Source organism: Canis lupus, chromosome 19, assembly GCF_011100685.1.
Source record: "Canis lupus familiaris isolate Mischka breed German Shepherd chromosome 19, alternate assembly UU_Cfam_GSD_1.0, whole genome shotgun sequence".
NCBI lineage: Eukaryota > Metazoa > Chordata > Mammalia > Carnivora > Canidae > Canis > Canis lupus.
Genome location: NC_049240.1, coordinates 54,363,323 through 54,390,616, shown reverse-complemented (window position 1 = coordinate 54,390,616; position 27,294 = coordinate 54,363,323). Strand labels below are relative to the sequence as shown.

The following is a 27,294-nucleotide window of genomic DNA, read 5'->3' as shown; positions in this document are numbered from 1 at the left end:
GCCTCCCATTTTGGATTCACTTCTCTGCATCTATTACCTTGCAGAAAGTGGTCACTTTTCTATGTGTAGAGTTCTAGCAATTCTTTTCTTACATTTCAGGTTGAATTCATGGGTATTCAGAATGATTTGCCAGTTATCTAGCTAAATTCAAGGGACCAGATGAGACAAGGTCAACTATCCTTTGCCATCTTGCTCCTTCCCCCCTCAAATAAAGTAGAATTACTAAAACATAAAGAATACTAAATTAGACATGCAAAAGGATGCTAACTTGAGAAAATTAAGTTTAGAAATTTTTTTTTACAAAATCACTTAGCGATTTACTCAAGAAAAATCATCTATACATAGTATAACTCTTCCTGTCCAATTATTTTTGTAGATCTCAGAATATAACCATAATGTATCTTAAGCCTCGGTAGGAAGGTTTATAAATGATTCAGGCCAAAATTCCAGAAGTCATTATAACCTCTCTCTGACCCTGTGTATCCTCCTTTCACTATATTATTGAGGTACAGAACAGAACAATCTAGGTCAGTAGTAATAGATGGCATTTAATATTGTTCTAAATATTTCACACATCTGAGTATTATTTTCAGGAAAATCTTAAGAGAATTCATGTTAATCATCATCATCATCAATAATAATACCTTATATGCTGGAATACACATGCTTTTCAAATTTACTCACCGTCTTCAATTTCCTTTAAAAAAAAAGATTTTATTTATTTATTCATGAGTAACACAGAGACAGGCAGAAGGAGAGAAGCAGACTCCATGGAGGGAACCTGATGTGGGACTCGATCCCAGGACCCCCGGGGTCATACCCTGGGCCAAAGGCAGACGCTCAAATGCTGAGCCACCCAGGTGTCCCTAGTCTTCAATTTCCTATTTAAATTCATTCATTGAGACTTCCAAAGGAAACAAACAAACAAACAGAAAAAAATGGGGATTCTGAAAAAAGACCAATAAAGCCTATGGAAGTGAGGAAAAGAGAGAAAAAGAAAGAAAAGAAAAGAAAACAAAAGATAAGAAAAGAAAGGAAAAGAAAAGAAAATAAAAGAAAAGAGAAAAAGGAAAGAAAAAAGAAAGAAAGAAAGAAAGAAAGAAAGAAAGAAAGAAAGAAAGAAAGAAAGAAAGAAAGAAAGAAAGATAGATTGATTTCACGAGCAAGGAAGTAAAAAGGTATTAGGTATAGGTAGGAAAACATAAGCATAAGTGTTATGCTAGCCTTAAATAGTATCCAGGGATCCCTGGGTGGCGCAGCGGTTTGGTGCCTGCCTTTGGCCCAGGGCGCGATCCTGGAGACCCGGGATCGAATCCCACGTCGGGCTCCCGGTGCATGGAGCCTGCTTCTCCCTCTGCCTGTGTCTCTGCCTCTCTCTCTCTCTCCTCTCTCTCTGTGACTATCATAAATAAATTAAAAAAAAAATTTAAAAAAAATCTATTAAATAGTATTCAACTAAGTTAATTTTTCTAGAAAAATGGTTGTCTTCTACTTACTGCTTCTTGTTTATGCTTTGTCACTTCGAATTATACTTTAATCTCTCAAAGTATAAGCTTGCATGAAACTGATTAAGAGGTATATTAGCTTTCAAACACAGCCATAAAAAAAGTATAACACCCTTCGTGGCTCAAAACAACACAAGTTACTATATTATGACTTTGTAGTTCAGAAGTCCAACATGGGTCTTTTTGGGCCAAAATCAAGGTGTCAGCAGGAATGCATTCATTCTGGAAGTTCTAGGGAAGAATCTCTTTACTTGGCTTTTCCAGCTTCTAGAATCCACTCACACTCCTTGGCTCACGGCTCCTTTCTTCCATCTTTAAAGCCAGCGACATTGCATCTCTCTGACCCTACTTCTTTTGCGACATCTCTTTCTCTGATTCTCCTTTTCTCATGCCTCCCTCATCCACTTTTAAGAGTTCTTGTGATTACATTGGCCAACCTGGATAATCTGGGATAATCCCCCACTTTAAGGCCATTAATTTAATCCTAAGGGCAAAATCCTTTTTGCCACCTAAGGTGACATATTCATTGGTTCTGGAGATTAGGATATAGCATCTTGGGAAGGGAGCACTACTCTGCCTACAACAAAAGCTTATATTTAAAATCCCATTCTCTGACCACTACCTCCTGTCTCTCTGCTGCATCCCCTCTCATCCTGTGACTCTACAACCTCTGAGCCTACCACTCCTTCACCGTCTCTCGTTTTCTCAAAGTCCTCTCTTCCCTCCTTATTAAACTAAATTCCATGGGTTATCATCACTGTCCCTCCTTTAGGCACATCCCCTACTCCCTTGCCCATCTCTTGTTCCACTCACTCGGTGAAAACCCAACCCTGATGACTCCAGCTCTCCCCTAGTCTGTCGTTGTCTTTGTGTAGCTGAACATGACTGAAGGAAAACAGCCTTGCTGACCGGTGTCCTATTCAAATCCATGCCACAAACTTGACGTGGGCTCTTGATTCTATCTGGTATTCACATGTGATTTCCCTGGTCCATTCTCCTTCCCACTTTCCTAAGGGCCCTGGCATGCCTTCTCCTGTCTTCTCAGACCTCATACATTTATTTCTCCATCCTCGTTCTTGGCGTATGACTTGACTCTTTCTTTACTGCAAAATGCAAAACAAGCAGAAGAAAGCCCTGCACATTCCCACATATCTCTATACAGGTCAGCTTCTGTCCTCACATCCTACTTCCTCCTAATGGAACTTGAACTTAATGCCATCGTGATCTTGCATGTGGAAATGCATCTTTATTTCTAATAACTGTTGAATCGAGTCATTTTTTTTAATGGGTGTAGTTAGTAAACCACAGTAGCAACACCTGTGCTTTTATCATGAGTAAACATCTTAAGGATTTTATACCATGAAACAGTTTTTGCATCTACATCAGAATATTATAACACAAACATATCGCTACTTTAAAATTATGGTAGTTATTAAGTGTACTACTAGATATTATTTATGGCATTAGTATAGAAACACATGCACTAAAGTATCACAGATTTGATTTTTAAAATGATTTCATAACTGTGTTCCAAAATAATTGGTTTTCTTTATGCTCCTATGTATTTTATGCATTTGAAAACATAACAATGAGGGGGATGCCTGTCTGGCTTATTTTGTAGAGTATGCAAATCTTGATCTCAGGGTTGTGTGTTCAAGCCTCATGTTGGGAGTGGACCACATGTAAAATAAAAATAATTTAATTTAATTTAATTTAATTTAAAAATAAATAAAAACATAACACTGATAAGTGTGAATAGGTTTCAACTGTTAAAGGATTCATGGCATAAAAGAAAGACCATAGAGGGACTGTCCTTGCTGTTATCTAAAGCCAGTCCCTCCATTTGTGCACTAGAACTAGGCTCCTCTCACCCATGAGGACAGATGTCCTCTTTCAGGCCTCCAGATCTATGCTCTGACTTCCTGATTTGGACCTGGAGCAGATCTCTGTGGACAGCACCGACCAGGTTTCCTTGTATCCTGATTTCTGCTTGAGTTTGGACAGTAAAGCACCAGCAGGACATCAAAGTATGGGAGGAGGGAGAAATTGGGATTCAGCTTTGGTTGCGCACCTCTTTCCTCTCAAGGAAGCTGGCTCTTTGGATTCATACATAACTGCCCCTGATTTTTCTCCTCCAGGGAGTTCTCCTTCTGTGGTGAGCATCTAGTGATTTACCTACCATCCTTTGAGAGCCTCTATAAGTCAGTCCTCACCTCTGTGATAATCTCTTCAGTTTCCCTCTTTTGAGTGTGTCATTTGCTTCCTGCCAGGACCCTAACTACTGCCCAGACTCAGAAAAATGGCCCCAGCATCTCTCCTTTCTCCATCTCTCCTACGTTCATTCCCATCAAGAGAGCCTTCTTTCAACCCAGTTTTCCTGACAGCTGCATTTCCATGATAGCCAGACTTAGGGTCTCCAGTGGTCTCCTCTACTTCACTCTATAGGACACTCCGGGGGGCCTTTGCCTCCACCCCCAAGACTGTTCCTCAAGGTCACGAACAATCTTCATGTTGATAAACCCCATGGTTATGCTTAGCGCTCATCTTGGTAGATCTACTGGCAGCATTCAACACAGTCAGATGCTCCTCCTTGATATGTTTTCCACTAAGTGTCTAGAACCCCAGAGGATACTCGGATACTCCTTCTAATTCATCCTTGACTCCTGCTAAGTCTTCTCTGCCGATCTTGCTCTTCCACAGTTCTCAGCCTTTTTTTTTTTTTTTTTTTTAATCTATACTCATTCCATTAGTAATTTAGTTAGGAACTCCCTCTAACCTATTTCTAATATGTAGTTTACTAATTTATCATGTTTGATTATTGTCTCTCTCCTCCCACCAGAATATAAGCTCCCCAAGCCTGGGGATTTTTGTTCACTTGGTTCTTGAGTGTTTCCTAAGTGTCCAGAACAGTGCCAGGCACATACATTTTTGTTGAATTTAATTGGATAGTAACCATTACCCCCTCATATAAAGGGTAACAATTATGACTTTTAACTTCTATGAAAGCAAAGCCGTAAAACAACAAGAATAAAATATTAATGAATGACTATATCAACCCGTAATGAGAATATTCACTCTAAACAAAAAGACAAGAGACCCCAGCAAGATCAGTAAGTGTGACAGTAAATAAAATTAACCTTTAATAAAAATTGTAAGAATCAAACTTCACATAAAATGAAATTGCAACATATATGACAGACATGAAATTATATATCTGATATATACTGATTTCTTTTAAATTAATAAAAGATTGTATAAGTAAAAAGGTGAAAGACATGAAAAAATAATTCACAAAAGAAATAAAAATAAATAAACCAACCATCAATCTCACTGTAAATTCAAACCATAATGATAAGTCACTTTTGCCCGTAAAAAAAGGAAATTGTATTTTTTTTTTAAAGCTGTACATTTATTACTTTTTAAAAGTAAACTCCACCCCTCAATGTGGGGCTCAAACTCATGACTCTAAGATCAAAAATTGCATGCTCTACTGATTGAGCCAGCCAGAGACCCTAAGAAAATTCTATTTTAACTAATATCTAAGCCAATAATTCTACTTCAAGGACCCTATCCCAAATAATTAGAGAGCTGTACAAATACATATGTTCAAGGATATTTATTGCAGCAATATTTATGAAAGCAACATAAAATTCCTACAATAAAGTATGGAGCAATCATACCATGGAATATTTTACAGCTGTTCAAACTGTTTTGCAGAATACTCAATGATATGGGAAAATCCTCAAACCATAAAGTTCAAGGTTAAAAATACTAAGATATTAAACTGTTCATGGACCAGGATCCCCAAATTTCAAATACAAATACGTATAGATACATATACCACAAATTAAAAAATAACTAAAAGAAACAGATATATAAATGTTAATGCTTGTTATTTTTATGCAGTAGGATTATGAGAGATTTTGTTTTCTCATTTAAAGCTTTCTGTATTTTCCAATTTCCCCCAAAGTATCAGATATTGCCTTTCACATTTAGAAAAATAATAAATAAATGTTATTAATAATAATATAAAAGTGAGATCAAAGGGCTTCCAAAAGATGCAAACATAAACACTGAGTGTCCTTTTTTGTTTTATAAATGGCTAAATCTTCCAGCTAAAAAGTTCTTATTTCCAGTAGAAGTAGTGCTTGTGTTTTTTCCTTGACTGGATTTGGATAGAGGATCCACTGCAATGTACTTGATTTGGAAACCTCCCGCTGTCACTGAAGCGTCACTTAGAAACTTCAAGGTCATGACATTTCCTGGGGAGGAGAATGCAAAAAAACAAAGATGTTACTCTGCTTTGATTTAGCTGGCAGTTCAAAGACTCCTCATTCTTACAGGAGAATATAAAAATTCGTGAACCAGACTCCCGGAATTGAGAGCTGGATTCTCAAGCTGTAGAGTCCGTGCTTCCTCTGCCGCGTGTAGCAGGGGGAGAGACTGTCCTATTCTCTCCCCTGGCCCTTCAATCTGTCCTTCAGGAAATTTTGTCTATTCTGTTTTAAAAGATATTCTTTTAAAAAATGAAAAAAAAAAAAAAGGTATTCTTTAGGGACACCTGGGTGGCTCAGCAGGTGAGCATCTGCCTTCAGCTCAGGGCATGACCCCGGGGTCCTGGGATCGAGTCCCGTGTAGGGCTCCCTGCATGGAGCCTGCTTCTCCCTCTGCCTGTGTCTCTGCCTCTCTCTCTGGGTCTCTCATGAATAAATAAATAAAATCTTAAAAAAAAAAAAAAAGCTATTCCCTTATAGAAGGAATGGCCACTGAACTACAGGAGAATGTCAGGCAGTTTAAGCCAATGAGATATGGGTGGATTATTTATAAATGATGTTAGGGCAACAAGCTTTATGTTGCAAGAAACAAAGCCACAACCCTAAATCCCTACTTTACACAGAGTGCTTAAATGCATTTAACCTGTGTTAAAGACCAAGCTGTGCTTAAAAATAAAAAGGAAAATGTTATTATATAAAATAAAATATGAGAATATTTTTTGTTTTTCACCAGGGAAAGGTCTTCTTAATCCACATCACAGATCCAGAATTCATTACAAAAAACCCCCAAATAACCCAAAAAACCCCACCTACATTGAATGCTCATTTTTGCCAAGCACAGCTTTAAGTGCCTTTCATCTATTAAGTCATTTATTCCCCACAACACTATGAGGTGGATATTATTAAAATATTTATTTTATAGGTGAAATTGAGGCATAGAGAGCCCGGTTTGAGTAGCTAGCCCAAGGGTGCAAAGCTAACATGGTGGAACCAGATTTGAGCCTGGTGCAGTCCACTACTTGCTCTTATCCACTACACTTTCCTCAGACTTGGAAGAGTTGCCTAAATTAAAAACAAACAAAAAATAACATTTCATAGGTTACTCAATATATACAAAGTGGCACTGTAGGGCCAGTGCCAATTTGGCAGCATCTACTGACACTTAAAATGAAATCACTTGTGCTTTCAGAATTTCACTTCTAGGAATCTACTCTTAAAAAAAAAAAAAAAAAAAAAAAAAGGAGCACTGCAAAGTCGAGGTTTAAAAATATCTGGTGAAATGGCCCAAAAAAGGGAAATCAGAAAAACCATCTTTAGGACTTTAAATATTGGTACATCCGTACGGCAACCTGTAGGCAATCATTAAAATGAATTTGGTGATCTACATCCTGTATGCTGACTTGGAAATATGTCCATGATATCTGTGTAAATACTGTTTATATAGGAAAACACCTGGCAATGGCCACTCTGCAGTCACTCACTGCCTTTCTTGGGTGCAGAGAGATGAGAGTGGGCATATTCTTATTTTATATACCTTTTATTAAAGTGGTGTAGTTTATGGGTAGTTTTTAGTTCATTCATTTTCTGATTTTGTTTTTTAATATAAATCTCCTCGCGTGAATAAGCACATATTTAAAAAGAAAACTAGATCAAAATGTTAACAGTATATCCTTGACTGGATTATGCTTCAAATATATTTTAAAACTTTTTCTATTACTTGGTATCAATTCCCTCCTCTTGCTGTTTTGCTGAATCTTTGGCTATTTTAACTGTGTCCTGTTCTGTGTGTTGGTTTATCTCTCTGAATAATAAATTGTGTGGGTTTTTTTTTTTTTCAATTCCTTGCAGTTGTGTTAGAAAAACACTGATTTGATTACGCTTGCAGTAAGTTTTTTCTATTTTAGACAAAACAAGAAAAATGTCAAGTTTCAGGCTTTGATTCTCCCTGTTTCTTTCTTTTTTTTTAAATAGAATTCTCACCCCCTGAACTACCTCCTACAGCTCCTATCTTCCTGTAACTTTCTGTTAACGTAAAATATGCTCTCAAGAAAAGAATGAGATAAACAATTTAATAGGCTGTCCTCACTAGGAAGATGCTAACACAGAATGAATAGCTTTTTTAGCATTAATCATTCAAGGACTGAATAAGAAGTTCCATCTCTTGTAATAATGACGCATAAATGAGAATTTCATGAGAACTCCGTGCACCTCAGGGCTAGGGTGTGGGAGTAATTCAGCTAGTGGTATTTGAGCTTAAGGACTACTTAGAAATTGCAATGCAGTGTATTTTGTTGTTTTTAGTTGCAAAAACATTATGATCATTTTTTTTTGACTTGGAGGAAAAAGAGCAAGTAAGAATGCCAACTACTAGTGCTGGGGGTGGAAATAAAAAGAAAAAAAAAAAAAAAACAAGAACACCCAAGAAAGTGAAGATTCTTAGCTAGAAAATATCCGTATAGGCCAATGGCAGTAGTATTGCTTATTGAAGTAAATATATTTGACTCCCAGCTCATTGCTCCAGGCACATTGTATAGAACCAAGTCACAATGGGTCCCCTGGGGAGCTCAGTGGGTGGGCCTCTGCCTTTGGCTCAGGGCGTGACCCCGGGGTCCCTGGATCGAGTCCCACATCGGGCTCCCTGCAGGGAGCCTGCTTCTCCCTCTGCCTGGGTCTCTGCCTCTCTCCGTGTCTCTCATGAATAAATAAATAATATCTTAAAAAAAAAAAAAAAGAACCAAATCACAAAATTCACAGGAGTTAAAAAGTTCTGGAGCTCATTGCCAACCATAACTGGCCTTTTGAGGTTTACTATGCATAATTAGCATATTAAAAGCTCCCTGACATCTTCCAATAAAGAGACCAGTTTATCATTGTTCAAACTCAGGTTTCCCAAATTCGCTTGACCTTAGAGTTCTTTTCTCATGCAACACCTATTCAAAATGTGTCCTGCAGCTGTGTTCTTCACAGCCTCTGGGGAGTGCTGTACTAAGATACAAATGCACTAAGTGTGATATAAAATTTTTTCAGTGACAGAAGGTATTTTTTAAACTTTTGATACTTTTGAAAATACTTTTCAAGCCTTTACTGATGAAACATTTGGTCTTTTATAACCACGTGTTACGGACGTCATAACCGACAGCAGTGTTCGGGGGTTTGCAGATTCCAGACCATCTCAGACTGTGTTCCTGCACCTGATGAGTTTACACATTTTTAGTGTAAGGAGTTGACATTAGTCTTTAAGTGGAAACACTGCATTTTACAAGCTGGTGAGCTACCTCTGTCCCAATGGTTCTCTCAACTTTAATAAAGGAAATAGTAATAACTACTGGGTTCTTCACTTTCAGTGACACTGGGAAAACAAATCCCAGTCCTACACCTCAATTTAGAGCCATTACCTGTACTAATGATGTCTTCTGGAAGCTCATCTCCACAGTACCTGAAAGGAAATTTTTTAAAAAGAGAAGTCACACAAAAGAATATTACACAGCTACTGGACATGGCTCTGACCTGTATTTAAAGTGCTTTATTTTCCTAAGCAATGGCTCCTTTTTCTATTGTTTGGGTTTTTTTTTTTTTAAAACTTGAATTTGTAAGGGGAAAAGAGGGATTAAAACAAAGTTGGTTGTTTGAAATGACCTCAGTATAAATGAGATTCTTTTTTTTTTTTTTTTATAAATGAGATTCTTAAAAAAGAATATGTGGCATTTCTACCTTGTGTACTTGCAAAACTATTTGTGTAGTAGACAATTTTAATCTGTTTGGAAAAATTTTAAATTTGATTCTGATTAATCCCATAAGTTTTCTTCATGGTTAAAGAGGACTAGGTGGATGGCTGATGGTATTAATAATCTGAATTCTAGAGTAGACTGATCTAAATGTGGAAAATTTTATTGGACTTCACAAGAGGGATTGATTTTTATCTGAATCATGACTTGAAAGGAACTCCCTTGTACATTACATAAAAGGGACGAATTTATCACATAATATAAATCCAATAAATAACAAATCAGTCTATTGAAAACCTTTAAAAAAACAGTATATGATTTTATCTAGGGCTATAACTGATTTCTGAAACTAGGTTTAGAATGAAAATGTCACCTTGATTCTCAAGGTAGGATGTCCATTCTTTCAATAAATACTTTGCTCTTAATTTCTCCAACCCTGTTTCATCTCTTCTTCAAACTATGTTTTAAAACTATTTGTACTTTTTCCCATAGCAGCAAGATAAAACAAAACAAAGAATTTCCCTCCAAAAATCATTGTTTATTTATGCAAGAAGTGCCTTTGTTTCTCTTTGTAGTTAAGTTACACATTTCTTTTTTTTTTAAGTTATACGTTTCAAAGTCACAGCAAACTACTGAGTGTATCATTTTTAAGTGTCCTCACTACTATTTTCTTTCATTTAATTATTGTTATGGATAATAGAAAATTGATAACTGATAGTCTATTAATAATGGATAGTCTCAGATATGCGTTATTTGGTAGGGGGCTAAATAAATAAAATACATAATTATATGCTCTGATTTGTAATATTTTGTGAGATAAAGTTTAAACTACACTGAAGATCTGGGATGGCAACACAGAACTGTATCCCAGCGTGTTGAAAAACCAAGGTAGAAATATTGAGGAAAGGAGCACTTGTTTTTGTGGCAAAGAAAGCTATTTTAGGGGTGTCTGGGTGGCTCAGTCAGTTAAGCATCTGCCTTGGGCTCAGGTCATGATCTCAGGTCCTGGGATCGAGCCCCACATTGGGCTTGCTGCTCAGTGGGGAGCCTGCCTCTCCCTCCTGCTCTCCCTCACCATCTCTTGCTCGCTCTCTCCCTTTCAAACAAATAAACAAAATCTTAAAAAAAAAAAAAAAAAGAAAGTATTTTAAAGACAATGTCCATTGTACAGGTTTAGGTAAATTTTGTGAGAAGGGGCTATACTTTGCTTAATTCTTACATTTATAATGCTTTAACACAATGCTTTGTACACAGAAGAAAGGCAATCGTTACTGAATTTATAATTAATTTTAGGAGGTTGATAGTAATTACAATACTTAAAAACCCCAACAAACTTCTCAATTCACATGTCTTCGTCCTCCTTTTGTTAGTTGAATTCTGAGGTCTTTTAATTTTTTAATTTTTTTTTGAAAGTTTTGTTTAAGTAATCTCTAGACCCCACATGGGGCTTGAACTCAAGACCCTGAGATGAAGAGTTGCACGCTTTTCTGACTGAGACGCCCTGAGGTCCTTCTAAATAGACTATTTGATTCTTACAACTTAACAGTAATCAAAAGTCAGCTGTCACTGTTTTAGTTATAAGAACATGCAGCAGCTGACTGGCATCACCTATGAAGAAAAATCTTTGCTAAAAGGGATATGGTGTTGCAGGGAAGTAGAAATACTAGATAATCAATAACTGTGGGGACCTTAAAGAAAATTAAATATCAAACAAAACGTTGGAGGTATTTTTAACTCCTTAATATGGGAAACACATACCTTCCCACAAAACCATGAACGTCATCGTAACTGTCATATATTTCAACATAGTCAGCCAAGCAGGCTGGGTCATCCTCAAGGTCAAAGTCCAGAAAGCTCAGGTGAACACGCTGACCATACTTGACTCTAATGTGCCAGTAGCAGATCTGGTTATCATCATACTCATTTGGGAAGCCTGGAGATTTAAAAATTCGCTTTGGATCTGTAAAGACTCCACCACACTCCTTTGCTGAAATGGATACAATGAAAAAAAAAAAAAAGAAAAGAAAAGAAAGAAAGCATTAGAAGAAATATAACCTCTGTTTTAAGCTGATATGCACTTCTTAGCTCCTATTTATTACTTTTAATGATATATTAAATATGTATTCTTACAGCTAAAGAATGAATGTTTTCATTATTCATCACTAAATTCTTTCAAATGAATATAGACTGAATTAAAAGATAAAATAGCAAGAAAAAATAGCAATTTAACTAATTGGGCTCCTATTTACTTTTTTTGCTTTTTATCTTCTTAGCTTAGAATGCACAAATCTCAGGGCTCAGTGATCTCAGGGTTGTGGGGTCAAGCCCCACACTGGGTGTAGAGATTACTTAAAAATAAAAAACTTTTTAAAAGAATGCGTGTCTCATGTGTACATGCTCATGTATTTTGATGACTGTGTATACCCACGTTACCAACAGCCCAATCAAGACGGCTGGGATTTTGTCCTTTGTGTTGTTTTGTCAACACTGTATCTTCAGAGACTTGGGCACGTAGGATAATGAGTCAGAAAAATTCTGTTTGGAAAATCATGATAGAATTTCAGGATCACAAGGGACCTTGAAGGTCATTCTAATCCAGTTAAAAGGAATAATTTATGACCATTCTATATGCCTTTCACTGGTTTTAAATTATCGCCTTAATCCTAATATTTGAGGATTTGATGGAGATATTCATCTTTGGTTTTTTATTTTTTCTTTTTTTCTTTTTTTTCTTTTTCATGTTTGGTTTTTTAAAGTCATTTATCATTTTATAGATTTCTGTCCTGCCTTCTAACTTGGTATGAGAACAAACAATCAACCTCTGCCAGAACCTGTGATTATATAGTGTGACCTGGTGGGAAATGTATGGAGAAGCCCTGGTTAATTTCAATTTCAGATCAAGTAAGTGTCTAATGTCTTGAAAAAAAGATCAATCTGGAAACTCAAAAATAATGTGAATGTTGGTGGTGATGGGGACTGTGGTAGCATTTGAAGACATTTTTCATTATATCAGAGGCTTTTTCCAAGAGTCTTATCCTTTCAAATAGCTATTAAAAAAATTGTGTTAGAATTCTTTTTTTTTTTTTTTTAAAGATTTTATTTATTTATTCATGATAGTCACAGAGAGAGAGAGAGAGAGGCAGAGACACAGGCAGAGGGAGAAGCGGGCTCCATGCAGGGAGCCCGATGTGGGATTCGATCCCGAGTCCCCAGGATCGCGCCCTGGGCCAAAGGCAGGCGCCAAACCGCTGCGCCACCCAGGGATCCCTGTGTTAGAATTCTTAATGCCATAGAAGTTAAGGAAGCTTATCTCCCCAAGGGCCGAACAGGATCTTAGAAAGATAGAGGACTGACTAAGGAAGGTCAGGGATCTAGTCTGAGCTCTGTGACTATTCTATACTTCAAGTTTTTCATTGGTAAAGTAAATATGATCATGCCTCTCCTATAACCTACCTCACAGGGCTATTAAAGGATAGCAACATCAAAGATAACTTAAGGGTGTTAGGTAAAACGTAAGCTGTTCTTATTGTATTCTTGAATATTATATAATACTTAGATTATATGTGTACATAAGCATGTACAGTGCCAGCTTTTGCAGTGATTTGCTCTGTCCCATACCATCCTATCTCCGCTGTCTATCCCATAAGATAAGGAAACAATTCAAATATTGAGCTATTTGGTTGTCTATTTAGCTATCCAGCTCTGTGTTTTATTGGTTAATTATAATCATTGGTTTCTTTTTATGATATCATTATGATTTTTTTCATTCCAATTATTTTTCGTTGAACTGTTTCTCTCCCAGGGCTAGCTCAGGCTCACCACATCCTAAAAAATCAGCATGTCACTGAATCCAAAAGTAAGCTGAGAGTTGAGTAAGAACAAGTCTCCCAGGATTCGGTACAAATATTCCCAGAGTAAAAAAGGATTCAGCTTGTCTGAGAAGTAAAAGCAATTTATAAAAATGTGTCAGTTAAGGTGGCGCTCTTATAAAAGGGCAAGGAAATACTGTAAGGAACTTTCCACTAGCACTTCTTCATCTCCCCTAGATCTTGACCTGTGGAAATGACTGAATAGATGCTCAGGGATCCTAAAGTCTATCAAGCAAAGGAAGAATCAGAGAATATACTTGGAAATAAAAGTGACTCTTGAGAGTAAAAAGAAGCCTGCTTGTATAAATATACTGAAGAAAAAGGAAGAGGGAGGACGAGAAGATATGGGAACTATTAACAATAAATAGAGAACTAAATATAACAGGTTTAACGTATGTCAAGGTGATTTGAAAATTATAGTCCTGCATAAATGCACTATACATATTTATTCATATTTTGTCTTAAGTGGGCATAGATGATGGCTCTAGGTTAAATTCTTTTCTACTTAGAATACAGATTAATTTGAGATAAAGATTAGTTACAAGCGTGAGAAATGGCTCTCCAATGGTTAATATCATTAAATAATAAATTCTATAGTAATATGCTAGACCTTCACTATAACTCGCTGTAACTTCACTATAGCGACTTTCTTATAAGGTAGATTGACACAGGACAACACCTGAGGATGCTTGGGATCATAAATGTGAGGAAGACTTGGTAACATATTGTAATTCTTTGTAGTATCCTCCTGGGGGAAATGTACCAAAAAAGAACAATCTATTTTTTCTCCAAGAACATGAACAAAGAATAGCTCTTTATGGTAATTATGTTGAATCAATTTTCTTTTTTTTTTTTTTTTTAAGATTTTATTTATTTATTTATTCATGAGAGATACAGGCAGAGGGAGAAGCAGGCTCCCTGCAGGGAGCCCGATGTGGGACTCGATCCCAGATCCCGGGGTCACGCCTTGGGCTGGGCAGACACTCAACCCTTGAGCCACCCAGGCGTCCCTAATTTTCTTTTAAAAATTTTCCTAGCTACAATCAACCATGGGAAAATATAAATAAAAATATACTATATAATAAAACTAGTATATCCAGTATATCATTGTGAAAACAAACCACAGAGTGAGGGTTGCTTAGTTTGGAAGTTAAAGAATTTATACACAAAAAGAAATTAGGGGAAAAGTTTACTTGGTCTCTTTTTTTCCTCCATTCTATCAAAGGGGTAATTTTGAACAGTTAACATTTGGTAGTATCACTTTGTTGTTTGGGCTAATTAACCATGACAAGTTTATAAGCTGCTTTTTTTTTTTCCTTTGTGGTTAGGAATAGAAAAAAGACCTGAATCTGGGATCCTGCCCTGCCTGCTAATTATTGGATATCTGATTTGGGGTAAGTTATTTAATTATCCAATTTCCTGATTTCTAAAATGGGTATAACAGGGACACCTGGGTGGCTCATCAGCTAAGCATCTACCTTCTGCCCAGGATGTGATCCTGGAGTCCTGGCTCCAGTCCCACATCGAGTCCTGCATCTTGGGAGAAGGGAGCCTGCTTCTCCCCCTGCCTGTGTCTCTGCCTCTCTCTCTGTGTCTCTCATGAATAAATAAATAAAATCTTTAAAAAATAAAATAAAATTGGTAGAACGATAGCTCCTTGCAGAGTCATCACGAACGCTGACGGTGTAGATGAGGAGCATGAGGCAGTGTCTGGCCCAGCATAATCACTCTGTAAATGGTTGTTGTTATTAATAGTCATCATCACCAAGTTGATTTATCTCTGGGAGAAGGAGCCATTTGTTTTTAATAACCTCTTAGTAACATGTAACGGTTTTAGCAAAGTATAAAATTATAATTTTTAACAAACCATGTGGGTTGTAGCAATAGGCATCCCATCTTTCACTCCTATTAAGACGGACTCCATAATCAATAATACCAGTTTTTCCAAATCCACAGTTGGGCCCCGGTTTCACAATGGGGTATCCAACTCTGCCCTTGGCCATCCACCCAGCAGCGCAGACGTGAAATCCTGCAAGAGAAGGAAAGGATTATGGACTAACCAGTAAACCCCTCAGCTGAGTGAAGGTCATCTTAACAAAAGTGGCCCCTTCTCAACTGCCCAAAGCCAGGTAGGTAAAAGGAGAAAAATGGTTTTCTTTCTTTAATTTTTATTATTTTGAAAAACGGTTCTTAAAAAAAAAAATAAAATAAAATTTGAATACATATAAAATATAACATCTGACTTTTACTAGAAAATGATGCCTTACTTGAAAAAAAAAAAAAGAGGCAGATGGACTGGAAATCATAATCCCATGGATGTGAAAACAATCCAAGTTCAGAGCTGGCTCCGTTTCCTAAATGACCTATCTAGTGCCATGAAATAATTTTTGAAATTACCATCAGTCCTGGAAAATAATTTTTTTTCAAATGATAATTTAATTAATTTCTATTCCAGGACCAATTAAGATTTGCTAATATGTCTAAAAATTTGAATAGGGATAAACGTGCTCATTAATTCTGAACAAAGCGTCAGCCCTGTTTTCCCTGCCCAGCTTCAGAGGCTGTTTCAATGTTGGCCGCTGCCACCCAGGAGCGGTTCTACTACAGGTCCGGGAAGCCAGCAATGGCTCGGCCTTTGTGTCTGTCGTGCCAGGTACCGCACCCCGACCGCTCTGTGGGTCTAGACTGAGCAAGGTGCTGGCCGGACTTTGCAGATTTTTAGAGAACAGTTTTATTTTTGTCCTGAGAAATACGTATAATAGCAGCATAAGCTTTGCCAGGTGTTTTTTTGTTTTTGTTTTTTATCAGCAAAGGGGTTTCTTCAGTGGAGAAGAGAGTTCCGAATGGGGGTGGCCTTTTGGATTCTCTTGTAAATCCACGTAAAACCACCAGGAGAGATGATCATGGTGCATTTTTTTTTCCCCTAAAAAGAAGGAACTAGCACTAGTTAATCACTGCCTTTGCACCAGGTCTCTGGTCATCATCGTCTCAGTTTCTTTTTCCTGCCGTCTTACAACCTGCTTATCTTTCTTTTGATCCTCAAGTACAACTGCATTCTCCCACTTACCCTACAGAAATCGGGGAAAAGGGGTACCCGGGGAGCACAGTCGGTTAAGCATCTGACTTTTGGTGTCAGCTGGGGTCGTGATCTCAGAGCAGTGATTTCAGCGTTGGGAGATGGAGGCCGGCCTGGGGCTCCTCGCTCAGTGCAGTCTGCTTGCGACTCTCCCTCTCCCACTGCCCCTCCAACTCCCTGTACCCCCCACCCAACATGGGCGTGCGCTCTCTCTCTCTCTCCTCTCTCTCTCTCTCTCTCTTCAAAATACATAAATCTTAAAAAAATTTTTTTTGAAAAAAAAAAAAGTCACCAAATTCAGTATTTCTTCTACCAAGCATCAGGTAGAAATTTCTTTGAAAAACTCATCACGGTATAACATTTCACATCGAAGGAAACCCAGGCGGGTGTTAAGATAGAGCAGTGGTACAAATGAGTAGAAGTATTAAATCAGGAAGGAATTGGAGTGATGTTGGGATAATGAGCCTTTGTTCTCCTCTGACTTCTAATTCTATTAGGTCACAATGTTTTGTGACCCTGGATAAGTGGTGAGCACTAAGAACTCCCCCTAGTTCTGGGCAGAGCAGGTGGGCCGAGCCAGAGAGCAGAGAGGTCACGGGGCTTCGAGAACTTCTGGAAGCCCCGGGAGAGAGACCCTGTGAAGGGGCCACAGGAAGGTGGGATCCCACCCTCCCCGGGGGTGAAAAAGGAGAAAATCCGTAGGTCACACGCGTTACCGATTTTGCGGGCCGCCTCCAGCTGCTTGTAGGTGGCGAGCCGGCCGCCCTCGAACTCGCACACGGCCTTGGCCTCGGCGTACGTGAGCCTGTAGCGGCCCGAGCGAGCTTCCCGGTGGTACACGCCAGCTGCCTGTTCTGCGAATTCACAAAAGGCCGTGAACACACTAGGTAGGATCCATCCTGGCAGAGCATCCATCCATCCTGGTGGCCTCCCCAGGGGCCTGCGCAGCCCTGCTTCCTGCCAAGGAGTTTCCTGGGCCAGTGGCCTCGGGTGGGTACGTTTCATGGTTAGAAAGCTTTTTTGGGGAAAATATGAATGAGGGGAATTTTAGAGAAATTTGAGGAACATGGAGGAAACTGGAGGCTAACTTATGTTTCTGAACTGATGCCCTGAAAGAAAGCTGCAAACCAACACTGGGTTTCTGCACTATTGAAAGGTGACAAAGTTTTGACTTTTTTGGCTTTCTTTTTGGTCAGTTGAGAACTTGGAAGGGTAAACAGTGGGGGGGGGGGGGGGAGGGCAAGAGAAACCAATGGAAATTGATCCGCTCTGTAGGCTCACAAAGGTGGAAGAAAATAACCCAAAATATCCGTTTGAGGGAAGTGACTAATGCGACATAACTGAGAATTTAGTAAACAAATCAAAAACTACGGGAAGGTGTAAAGGAATCCCAAGCAAATAAGGACAGCGTTAAGGAAAAAAAATATAGATTCAAACACAGCAAAGAAAAAGTTGGGCACGGCGAACTACCAGTTGCCAAATTCTTTATCTGGTTTGTCTTTTTTTTAGTTTACGTGCTGTTCCCAACATATTTTAGGGTGTAAGTCAGAATGGATTGTCTTCCAGGACATCACTGTTTAAATTGTTTTGAGTTTGGAGTGCACTTTGCCATAGAAACAACGTGAGACGTTTTCCAGGACAATAATCATAACACCAGCTCTAATGGTTCCGTGTAGACGACCAGATTGTGATGAAATCTTGGTGCTGTGACCCGTGGTTCCGTGTAGATGACCAGATTGTGATGAAATCTTGGTGCTGTGACCCGGACAGCCCACCACCCATAAGGTCACTCCTGAGGAAGACACAGGTCCCTGGGCCCGCAGCAAGACACGGGCCCCCAGGCCGAGGCCGACACCCGGCCGTTCACGGAGATGCTGCTGCCCCCTTGTCCTGCCCCTGCGGCCTGCGAGGTGTCCCCACATTTCACAGTAAAGTCCCGACACTTATGCACCGAAGACCACGGTCAATCGGAAGCTCAAGGCCAGGGGACGCAAGGAACATCAAAGCTCCCCCCGTCCTCCGAAGGTCGCCTCCTGCCCTAGAGCCCCTCGTGTGGTGAAGCCTCCTTCACCGAACTGTGGCTGGTTTCCAATCTGGTTATTTTGAAAATATGCCATGTGGTTTGCCAAGTGCTGAGGATCGAGTCCTGGTCTCAGGCGACCCGGACACGAGTGGGCAGGCCATGGAAGCGCCTTTATTTTGAAGTAAGAGTACCAAGAGTTTTGGTAGAAAAAGGGGATGTGTTGAGCTTTCTCCTGTATCATATCAGAGATGATCAAAAATGTTAAAATTGTGTATGTTCCCTGAGAATATAGGCTATCCGGTCTTTACCAGTAGGAATTAATTTAACATCTACACATGTTTCTCAAACTAAGATTTCCTTGTGTTTTACTCCCTAATCAAAATGTGACGTTCATAGGGAGAAATTAATTAACAGAGAGGTTTTTGAAAAACAATTTTAAGCTTTCGTCCAGGTGATTTTTCTTAAATTTCGAGTCCTAGAACTCATCTAGTAGTAACATAGTAATTTAAATGGTGGAAATGTAGCCTTTTAGCATGTTATTTATTTATTTATTCATTCATTTTAGCATTTTATGATAGCGTTTTAAATTCATTAAATCGTATTCTATATTTTTCCTGAAAGAGCAACAAACTTCCTATTATTTTGCCTTTGAACAGTTGAAATCTCGTATGTGTTTGACAATTTTAAGTACACATTTATTTGAAAGTATTCCTCAATTCAGAATTTTAAACTACTAAGCTGGTCCTTTGTCCAATGAGTCATAATTTTAAAAGTTTTACCTTTCAGAAGGAATAATTTATTCATTTTTATAGCCCACAGTCATTCATTCAAACTGAGTCTTTAACCAACCCTTGTTCTCCTGTTAGCATGGGACGACAGGGGCACGTTGGCTCTAGTTTCTCCTCCTGGTTCTGTGACCTTGTACAAACGACTGCCTACACCTCGGTGTCCTCATCTATCAAATGGGAATAATGATAGCTTTGGAATATGTAAATCATTAAAACCTACGAGCATGACTTCTGGATCCTAGTAGGAGCTCAAGATAATGTTACTTGTTCTTCTTTTTTAAGATTCAATACAATGGCTGAAAAGAAGTGCTTACCTGGGCAATTTTTATTTTCATAATCTATGTAAATTAGTTGAAGTGTCTTGTCCTTATCATTAAAACATTTACTATTTAAGGAATCATAATTGCCATTTAAGGAACTGGAAGATGCCACAGTTAAAAATGAACCTTAGCGGTCCCCTGCTTTGACTTTCTCATTTTACTAGTATAGAACTGAGGCCAAAAGCTTAAAGTGCTTTGTTTTGTGATAGTTACTAGCAGATTCCTACCTTCCTACCCAACTCTCTTCCTTCTCTAAATAGTTCTTAATACCATATTGACCTAACCAACTGTAAACAATTTGTGTTAGCCTGACTGGTCAATAATTTGTCCCAGATTGAAGCAATTTGCAATTACCCTGAGCCTCAGATTTGCAGCATACACTATTAACATTTGGGTGCGCTCCCCTCTACCTCTAGGACAGAACTTCTATTGTCCATGTTCACATTTTTGTAATATACAGCATCACTTAAAAAAATACAACAGCTCCAAATTGCTTGATCATTAGAGATTTTGACAGCGTTTCAAGGTTTGTGCATGTGGATTTACATCTTACCAGCTTTACGGCAGTTTTTTCCACTTGTAACAAATGTGTATATTTCTTAGGTTTGGGGATGTGCAAGGAAATAAACAAAGAGACTTGTTCACTCCTCGAGAAAGTCCCAGACCCCATCTTGGCCAAACGGATCGCACTGTTCAGCATGAAACTAGTTCACAGGCTCAAGCTGAAGGGGGCAAGGCTGTGCATTGCAAATCGAGCTTTTTAATGAAATCCGCATGGCTGCAGTTATTTCCAGAGAGACACATGCTGAAAGGGAAAATATTCCACAGCCATGTGCCTCCTGGCAAGCATAAAACCAAGATCTAGGTTAATTTTGGTTTCTCTGTATTTCTTTACTTTATACAAGAATTTGTCGCTTTTCTCCTTGAGCGATTAAAATTTTTTTCACAATCGCACACAGTGATGAACATAAAGCAATGTTAATTTGTGGCCTGAGAAAGCATAGTTTAGAGTGCCATACAGGGTATTTTGAGTTTTCCCTATTTAGCCTTTTTTGGTCTATTGTTTATATTCACAGGCGCTTGTCATTCCTTACATTTAACAAAACAAAACAACACAAGAAACTTTCCTTGTCTAACAAAAGGGGTAGAAAAGTATTTATATGGATAGCTCAAGCAAGAGGAATCAAAGTGGTGAGACTCCATTCAGAAATACAAGCTTTTCTTCATTTGTTCTGCATTACAAGGTGGCTTTGCATCAAACCAGTCCAAAGATGTTTGGAAAAAGCAAGATATCCATTACAGGTCAGAGAACACAGGCACATGATTATAAAATCATTGTATATCCCAATTTACCTGTGATGTTTCTGTTGTGGTTACCTGCTATGAAAGCTGAATGCAAATGCATTGAAGTAAATACAAAATACGGTGTTATTATTTTGCTCAACTTCCCATACTCTATACCATCACATCTGCTTTGAAAACTATTTTTTTCATATGGAATATAAATATTAACTTCTACTGAATAGTTCACTTTATAAAAAACTATTTTTTAACTTTAGAAAGCAAGAACAGTCATTTTTTTTAAGGCACGTGCATTCCAATAGCTGTTTTTCCTCAGCATTTTGTTTTAAAACAGCAGCCTTGAACAGAACAGAAAACTTTACTTTTCTCCTTCGACTCACTTCTCCACTAATTCAAAGAAGTAACGCCCCCAATAAGAAAGCTCATGAGTGAAGTTTCTTACCAAGCCATATAGAGTTATGAAAAATCCCATTGTTGAATCCCCATCCGTGCGCCTCTTCCCACAGCAAGACAAATAAGGAAATAAAGATGATCATATCTTAGTTTGTAGAGAAGCAATAGCCTGTTAGAGGCTGCTCAGGATAAGCTCTCCAAGCAGAGGCTGAAATGTGACTGAAACATCTGGTTTCCACATCTTTTAAATGGTTTTTTCAACTGTGAGGTCAGCAAGTACTCTCCAATGGGGTTTTTCACTGTAGCGTTACACAATTAACTCAGTGTCTGAAGCAAATCCTCTGACTCATTTGCATTGGCAACCAAAATTAAGGATATAGCATGATCATCTACACTTTAAAATTCATGTACTTGGAAAGTGGTTCGTTCAGTCTGTCTGTCACACACATTTTTCAATTAGGAAGTTTGTGTAACTCGCTGAATCTACAATTCAGCAGTGATTAAAACAAAAACAGAAAACTTCGGTAGGAATTTTAAGAGAAAACCCTGAATGTCTTATTTGCAGTAAGTCCATTATAGAGCGTGGGGTCTAGAGTCAAGCACTCATCTTGAACTTGACACTGGTACTGTTACTGTAATTTTCATTAAATATTGCCAAGCTTGTAGAGGAAATTTAAAACAAAGGTGTACATAGTTTGGTAAATCCTAAGCTGTCTCCAGTGATGTCTTTACCCTCTGTCTGTGTGTGTCCTGGTGTGGATCTCTTGCAGACCTTGGTTTATTGTGGTCAGCAGGTCAACACATCAACTTCCAGAAAAGTAGCTCCATCTCAGAGCTTGAGGACACATCCCAGTAGCTCTGGGGTACCTTATTATATTTTTTTTTAATTTTTTTATTTATTTATGATAGTCACAGAGAGAGAGAGAGAGAGGCAGAGACATAGGCAGAGGGAGAAGCAGGCTCCATGCACCGGGAGCCCGACGTGGGATTCGATCCCGGGTCTCCAGGATCGCGCCCTAGGCCAAAGGCAGGCGCCAAACCGCTGCGCCACCCAGGGATCCCGGTACCTTATTATATAACACAAATTTCTTGAAGATCGGGGGAAAGGGATTGAGGGGGGTAGATAGAGTTAATAAAGACATGACCCTAGCTTCCCCCCACTCTAACTTTGAAGGTGATCAAAAAAAAAGGTGGTAATTAATAGTAGTAAAGTCAGCATACCTTAAAATAGCTCAAGCTTTCCACTCCTTTTGTGGAGGGTCCGTGGATCTAGGGATAGGCCCATTGCTCTGATGCTAGTGCCATTTCCCGTTGACTGACAGCCATCTGGGGGCAACGTTTTAGTTTTTCTACTCTTGCTGCCAAATCGCTTTCCATTTGTTTTTATATTCATTTCTCTCGTGCTTTCTTCGTCCCTCCAGTGACTTGGAATCCTTTGAAAATGCCAACTTTCTGGACTTGCCTGGTCTGAAGTTAGCCTGGAATCCCCTAGGTGTCTTTGCACTGAACATTGAAGGCTTGCTCTCATCTCTCCTGGAAAGAGCAGTTGTGAGGACGCAAAATTCACTGGATGCTCGCTGAGGTATGCATAAAATTATTAGGGTTCAAAATCTCTATTTTGGCCCCACAACAAATGAGAAATGAGGGAATTGTATCCCAGCTCACTGAGAGGGTTAGAGAGTTTGAGTTTGGTACAAAAAAGGATATAGTCTAGACCACGTGGGTGTGACTGTGAGGAACACAGCCGTGGTCAGAGAGAACAGGATGAATGGATAGTTGGAAGGAACAAACCATGACATTTTTCTGGAAAGTAGAATTATATGAGTATTTTAAGTTTGCGGTTTAGGAAGTAAATATAACACAAGGAAGGCTGCAGCACAACCATCACAGCTTCCTCTTCTTTGCCTGGTCACATATTTCCGGCTGTGCCCTTTCCACATTTCTTTGAAATACCCAATTTCCCCTGGCTCTCATTTATCAAAAGTCACTCTCAGGAAGGGGTTGGAAATTAATCTTTACTTAGGTCAAATAATTAACAACAACATCTTTGTTTATTTGCATTTTAATGAAGCCCCAAGTATAGGAAGGTATGAGCGGTGTTTTAACATGAAAATTTAATGATTGCTTTGATGGATTAACCCAATCCAGGTAGAGGACTTCATTTCCTCTCCCCCAACTCCCCAAAATACAAATATTTCCCCTTACCTCCATACAATGTTTGGAAACCCTACCCTCCCTTTCATCAAGCAAATTGAAAACCGTGCCTAATAGATGTGGTCTCTGGTTTTGAGAGAGTGTTCATTTCTATTGTCAGACTGTTCTTTTGTTCTATTTCTATTGTGGAAGAAAAGAAGTGGATGAGGATTTTCTTTCTTTTTTTTTTAATAATAAATTTATTTTTTATTGGTGTTCAATTTGCCAACATACAGAATAACACCCAGTGCTCGGATGAGGATTTTCTATGGAAAAGATGCAGTGGGGGATCGCCTGGGTGGCTCAGCGGTTGAGCATCTGCCTTTGAGCCTGGGGTGTGATCCTGGAGATCCCGGATCGAGTCCCACATCGGGCTCCCTGCATGGAGCCTGCTTCTCCCTCTGCCTGTGTCTTTGCCTCTCTCTCTGTGTCTCTCATGAATAAATAAATAAAATCTTTAAAAAAAGAAAAGAAAAGAAAAGATGCAGTGGGTATGAGTGGGAACTAAGGGGAGGACAAGTGGGGGAAGAAGAGTAGCAAAGGGAGTGTGGCTTATGAACTTCCCTTGGAAGTTGCCTAAGATAAGTAGGTATTCTTTCCAACTCTTAGCACTACCCAGGACGTGTATGGGGAGCGGAGAGAAGACACACTTTTCTCTTAAAAAAGTTCCTTTCAGGGGCTCAACAGATTACCAGTCAAATGCTCTACCTTTGTAGACCAATGCTGTGCCACACCTGCCTGCCCCAATCTCTTGATTGGCCCGTCCCAAGGTGTGCAGTGTCTCCTCTTGCTCCTGTCAGTTACTGACAGCACAGCAACACTTTTTCTTTTTTCTTTTTCCTCTTCTTTCCTTCTTCTTTCTTTCTTTTTTCTTTTTTTTTTGCAGAGGCAGCTCCCCTTTTGGTAGCTTTTCCACAATGTTCCAATACCCATATATCAAAGCAGCTACCAGATACCTAAAAACAGGATGGAGAGACCTCCACATCTGATTTGGTCTAAGCCTGCACTGAACAAGCTTGAGATCTCCTAAGCCAGCACAGTGGTTTAGTGATGTCACTGTTACACAAACTTAAAAAAAAAAGACTCTAAAATAGAATTTTAGATATCTGTCAGAAGATAAGAGGAGGCATATTAAGATTTTATTTTTATAAGCTCAGTCTCAGCTGGTAGGAAAAGATAGGAAGAAATGTCAGGTGGATGTGGATGGAGGAAGACAAGGAAAAGAGGGAAGAGAAACAAATTCCAAGAGATCTCATACATATCTGATGATATACTTTTAAAAAGACTGGATTTGAATAGCAAAATGTTGTAGGAAAATGCAATTCTTTGGCCATAGTATGAAAGCTAAAACACAAATTATATCATTTATTGATTATATTTTGTAATCTTGGAAAGAAAAAGGAAAAACAAGAGGAAAAGGAAAGGGTGGAGCTCAGTGAATTACAAAATATGTTAGCGAAAGACATCTTTAAGAACATTTCCAGTAAAGCTGTGAAATTATGCTACAGGAATGCCTCACCCATCCTAAAATCTTCATATGGACTAGTGCGGGAATAAGGACAATAATGGAAATTAAGATCATTCTAATTTAAAACAACTGGAGAGAATTTTTTTTTTTTTGAGAGAGAGAGAAATTCTGATGCATGACGTAGAACAAGGTTAAATAAATAAAATATGGGGGTTCCTGATGGCTCAGTCGGTTAAGCCTCTGACTCTTGATTTTGGCTCAGGTCATGATTTCAGGGTTATCAGATCAAGCCCTGTGTTGGGCTCTGCGCTGAGGATGGAGTCTGCTTAAGAGTCTCTCTTTCCCTCTCCCGTGGCCCCCTCTTTCCCCCCAGCTTGCATATGTGCTCTCTCTTCTCTTAAAAAAAAAATAGGGATGCCTGGGTGGCTCAGCAGTTGACCTGCCTTCGGTGCAGGTCATGATCCCGGGGATCTAGGATCGAGTCCCCCATCGGGGTCCCTGCGAGGAGCCTGCTTCTCCCTCTGCCTGTGTCTCTGCCTCTCTCTATCAGTCTGCGTCTCTCATGAATAAATAAATAAATCTTTAAAAATAAATAAAAATAAAATAAAATAATATATGTGGCATTCCACTCATTAATTCAATAAATACTTAAGAATCTTCAAGTGGAAGGCTGCCAACTTTTACAGGGCCAGTGAGCAGGATAGGGCCTCCATTGAACAATGGCAAATATATGGAAAAGTGAAAGATTTAATTATTTTATATCAAAAAGCTTTTAGAAAGTGAATATGACACTGAAAGAGACCTGACGTTGGATTTCCCATAGAGGTGTGATAGTCAGTAGTAATGCCCACTGAGTGTTTCTGGTTCTCCATCTTCTGGCAGGCACGTACGTACTCTATGGCTTTCCAGGGTTTGGTGGGATCATGCAATTGTTCCTGGGCCAATAAAATATCATCAGAAATGATATATGTTATCTCAGAGCCAAACACTTGATTGCCGATGCTCCAGAACCCTTTCCCTTGGCCCACGTGGAAGAAAATATTTGAGATGGTGGCTATTCCATCACTTGGATCCCTGATTAACTCCTGATGTTATGTTATATAGCATGAATGAAATATGAACCTTTATTGTTTTTTTTTGGGGGGGGTTGTTCCTACTGTTAGCATGACTTGATCTTTCCTGATTTATAGGAAGAAGTGAGCTTATATGGGTACTAAAGCAAAGGATAATTTCGGAAGACTGGGGGTCTATGGACGTTCAGATGCAAATATTAAGACAAGGACAAAGAAGAAGAGGAGGAGAGAAGAACAAGGAGGTGGAGGTAAAATTTTATTTACTTAACATCCTTCTCCTCATCCTACCTCCTTACAAAACGCAGTTCCCCAAATCTGCCTATGATCTGCCTTCCAAGGTTATTTACAGGTGTTCCCCTATATGCATTTATTCCAGTCAAACTGCTCCCTATGCCTGATAAGACCTGGAAACTCTACCTCCTTCTCCCCATCCCGTTGTCTCCCCTGACTCAGTGAGACGACCACAGAACTCATTGTTGGAAACTCAGAGACCACCTGGTTGGCATTTTACCAGTGTTGTGAATCCTTGCTATGCTGTCCCCCTTGTGTTGACCTGAAATCTTTCAGGTAAGTGAAAGATTCACTGCACTTAGGTGAGTGCAGCCTTCTTCAAAGAGAAGGATCTGTATCATCAGGGACAGCTTCACTTTTGAAGGAGGAATCATTTCCTCCTCCTCTGCCTTTATGTTCTGTTCCGTTGCTATGGGCAAGATCTTTGTGTCTCCTTCCACTCATCATCCCTTCTTTTAGTACAACAGGTGGGGCTAAAGGAAGGAGAGGAATCCAGCATGTCTCCCAGATGTCCTTTCACCACAGTTACCAAGCATCACTAGTGAGAGAAGTCCAAGACTTCCTCCTTGATTCCTCTCTTGCTCCACTTCCATGTGGCAGAGATTGTTAGATGATAACCACACCAGGTTCCCTTTCTATCTGGGCACAGTCATAGGCTACATTTCTCTGCCCCCCTCGGCGGGTAAGGTGCATGGAGTAGATGGCTAAGTTCTACTTAACAGAGTGTGGGTTAATTTGATGTATACTAGTTTCAGACCAGACCCGTAGGAATTTCCAGCAAGTAGTCACTCATTTGCATCTGATGACTAAATGAGGACTTCCATGGCCCTACCTGAAAGTATAGTTGGAAGGTAGAAGAGCCCAATGCTCTGTGTGACCAGATAGAGAGAAGTGCTCCAGTCAGGAGTATCAAGCACAAGTTTACTGTGTCAAGCTATAGAGATTGGGATGTACTTGTTATCTTAATCAATATAATACCATCATATTGTATTAG

At 39.0% G+C, this 27,294-nt stretch overlaps 1 protein-coding gene and 1 long non-coding RNA gene across 2 annotated transcripts; one reads left to right on the top strand and one right to left on the bottom strand.

Moving 5' to 3' along the window:
• Window positions 1-5,106: 5,106 nt before the first annotated feature.
• TNFAIP6 (TNF alpha induced protein 6) lies at window positions 5,107-21,504 on the bottom strand. Its single transcript, XM_038565198.1, has 6 exons — window positions 21,325-21,504; window positions 17,166-17,303; window positions 15,241-15,402; window positions 11,263-11,491; window positions 9,175-9,215; window positions 5,107-5,767 (listed from the first exon to the last, which is right to left on the bottom strand). The coding sequence occupies exons 1-6, from the start codon at window positions 21,416-21,418 to the stop codon at window positions 5,598-5,600; spliced, it is 834 nt and encodes a 277-aa protein (XP_038421126.1). The 5' UTR covers window positions 21,419-21,504; the 3' UTR covers window positions 5,107-5,597.
• LOC102153053 lies at window positions 15,145-27,294 on the top strand. The gene is made up of 3 exons (XR_005374336.1): window positions 15,145-15,502; window positions 22,697-22,857; window positions 26,127-27,294. It is a non-coding gene; the product is annotated as an uncharacterized LOC102153053 (long non-coding RNA).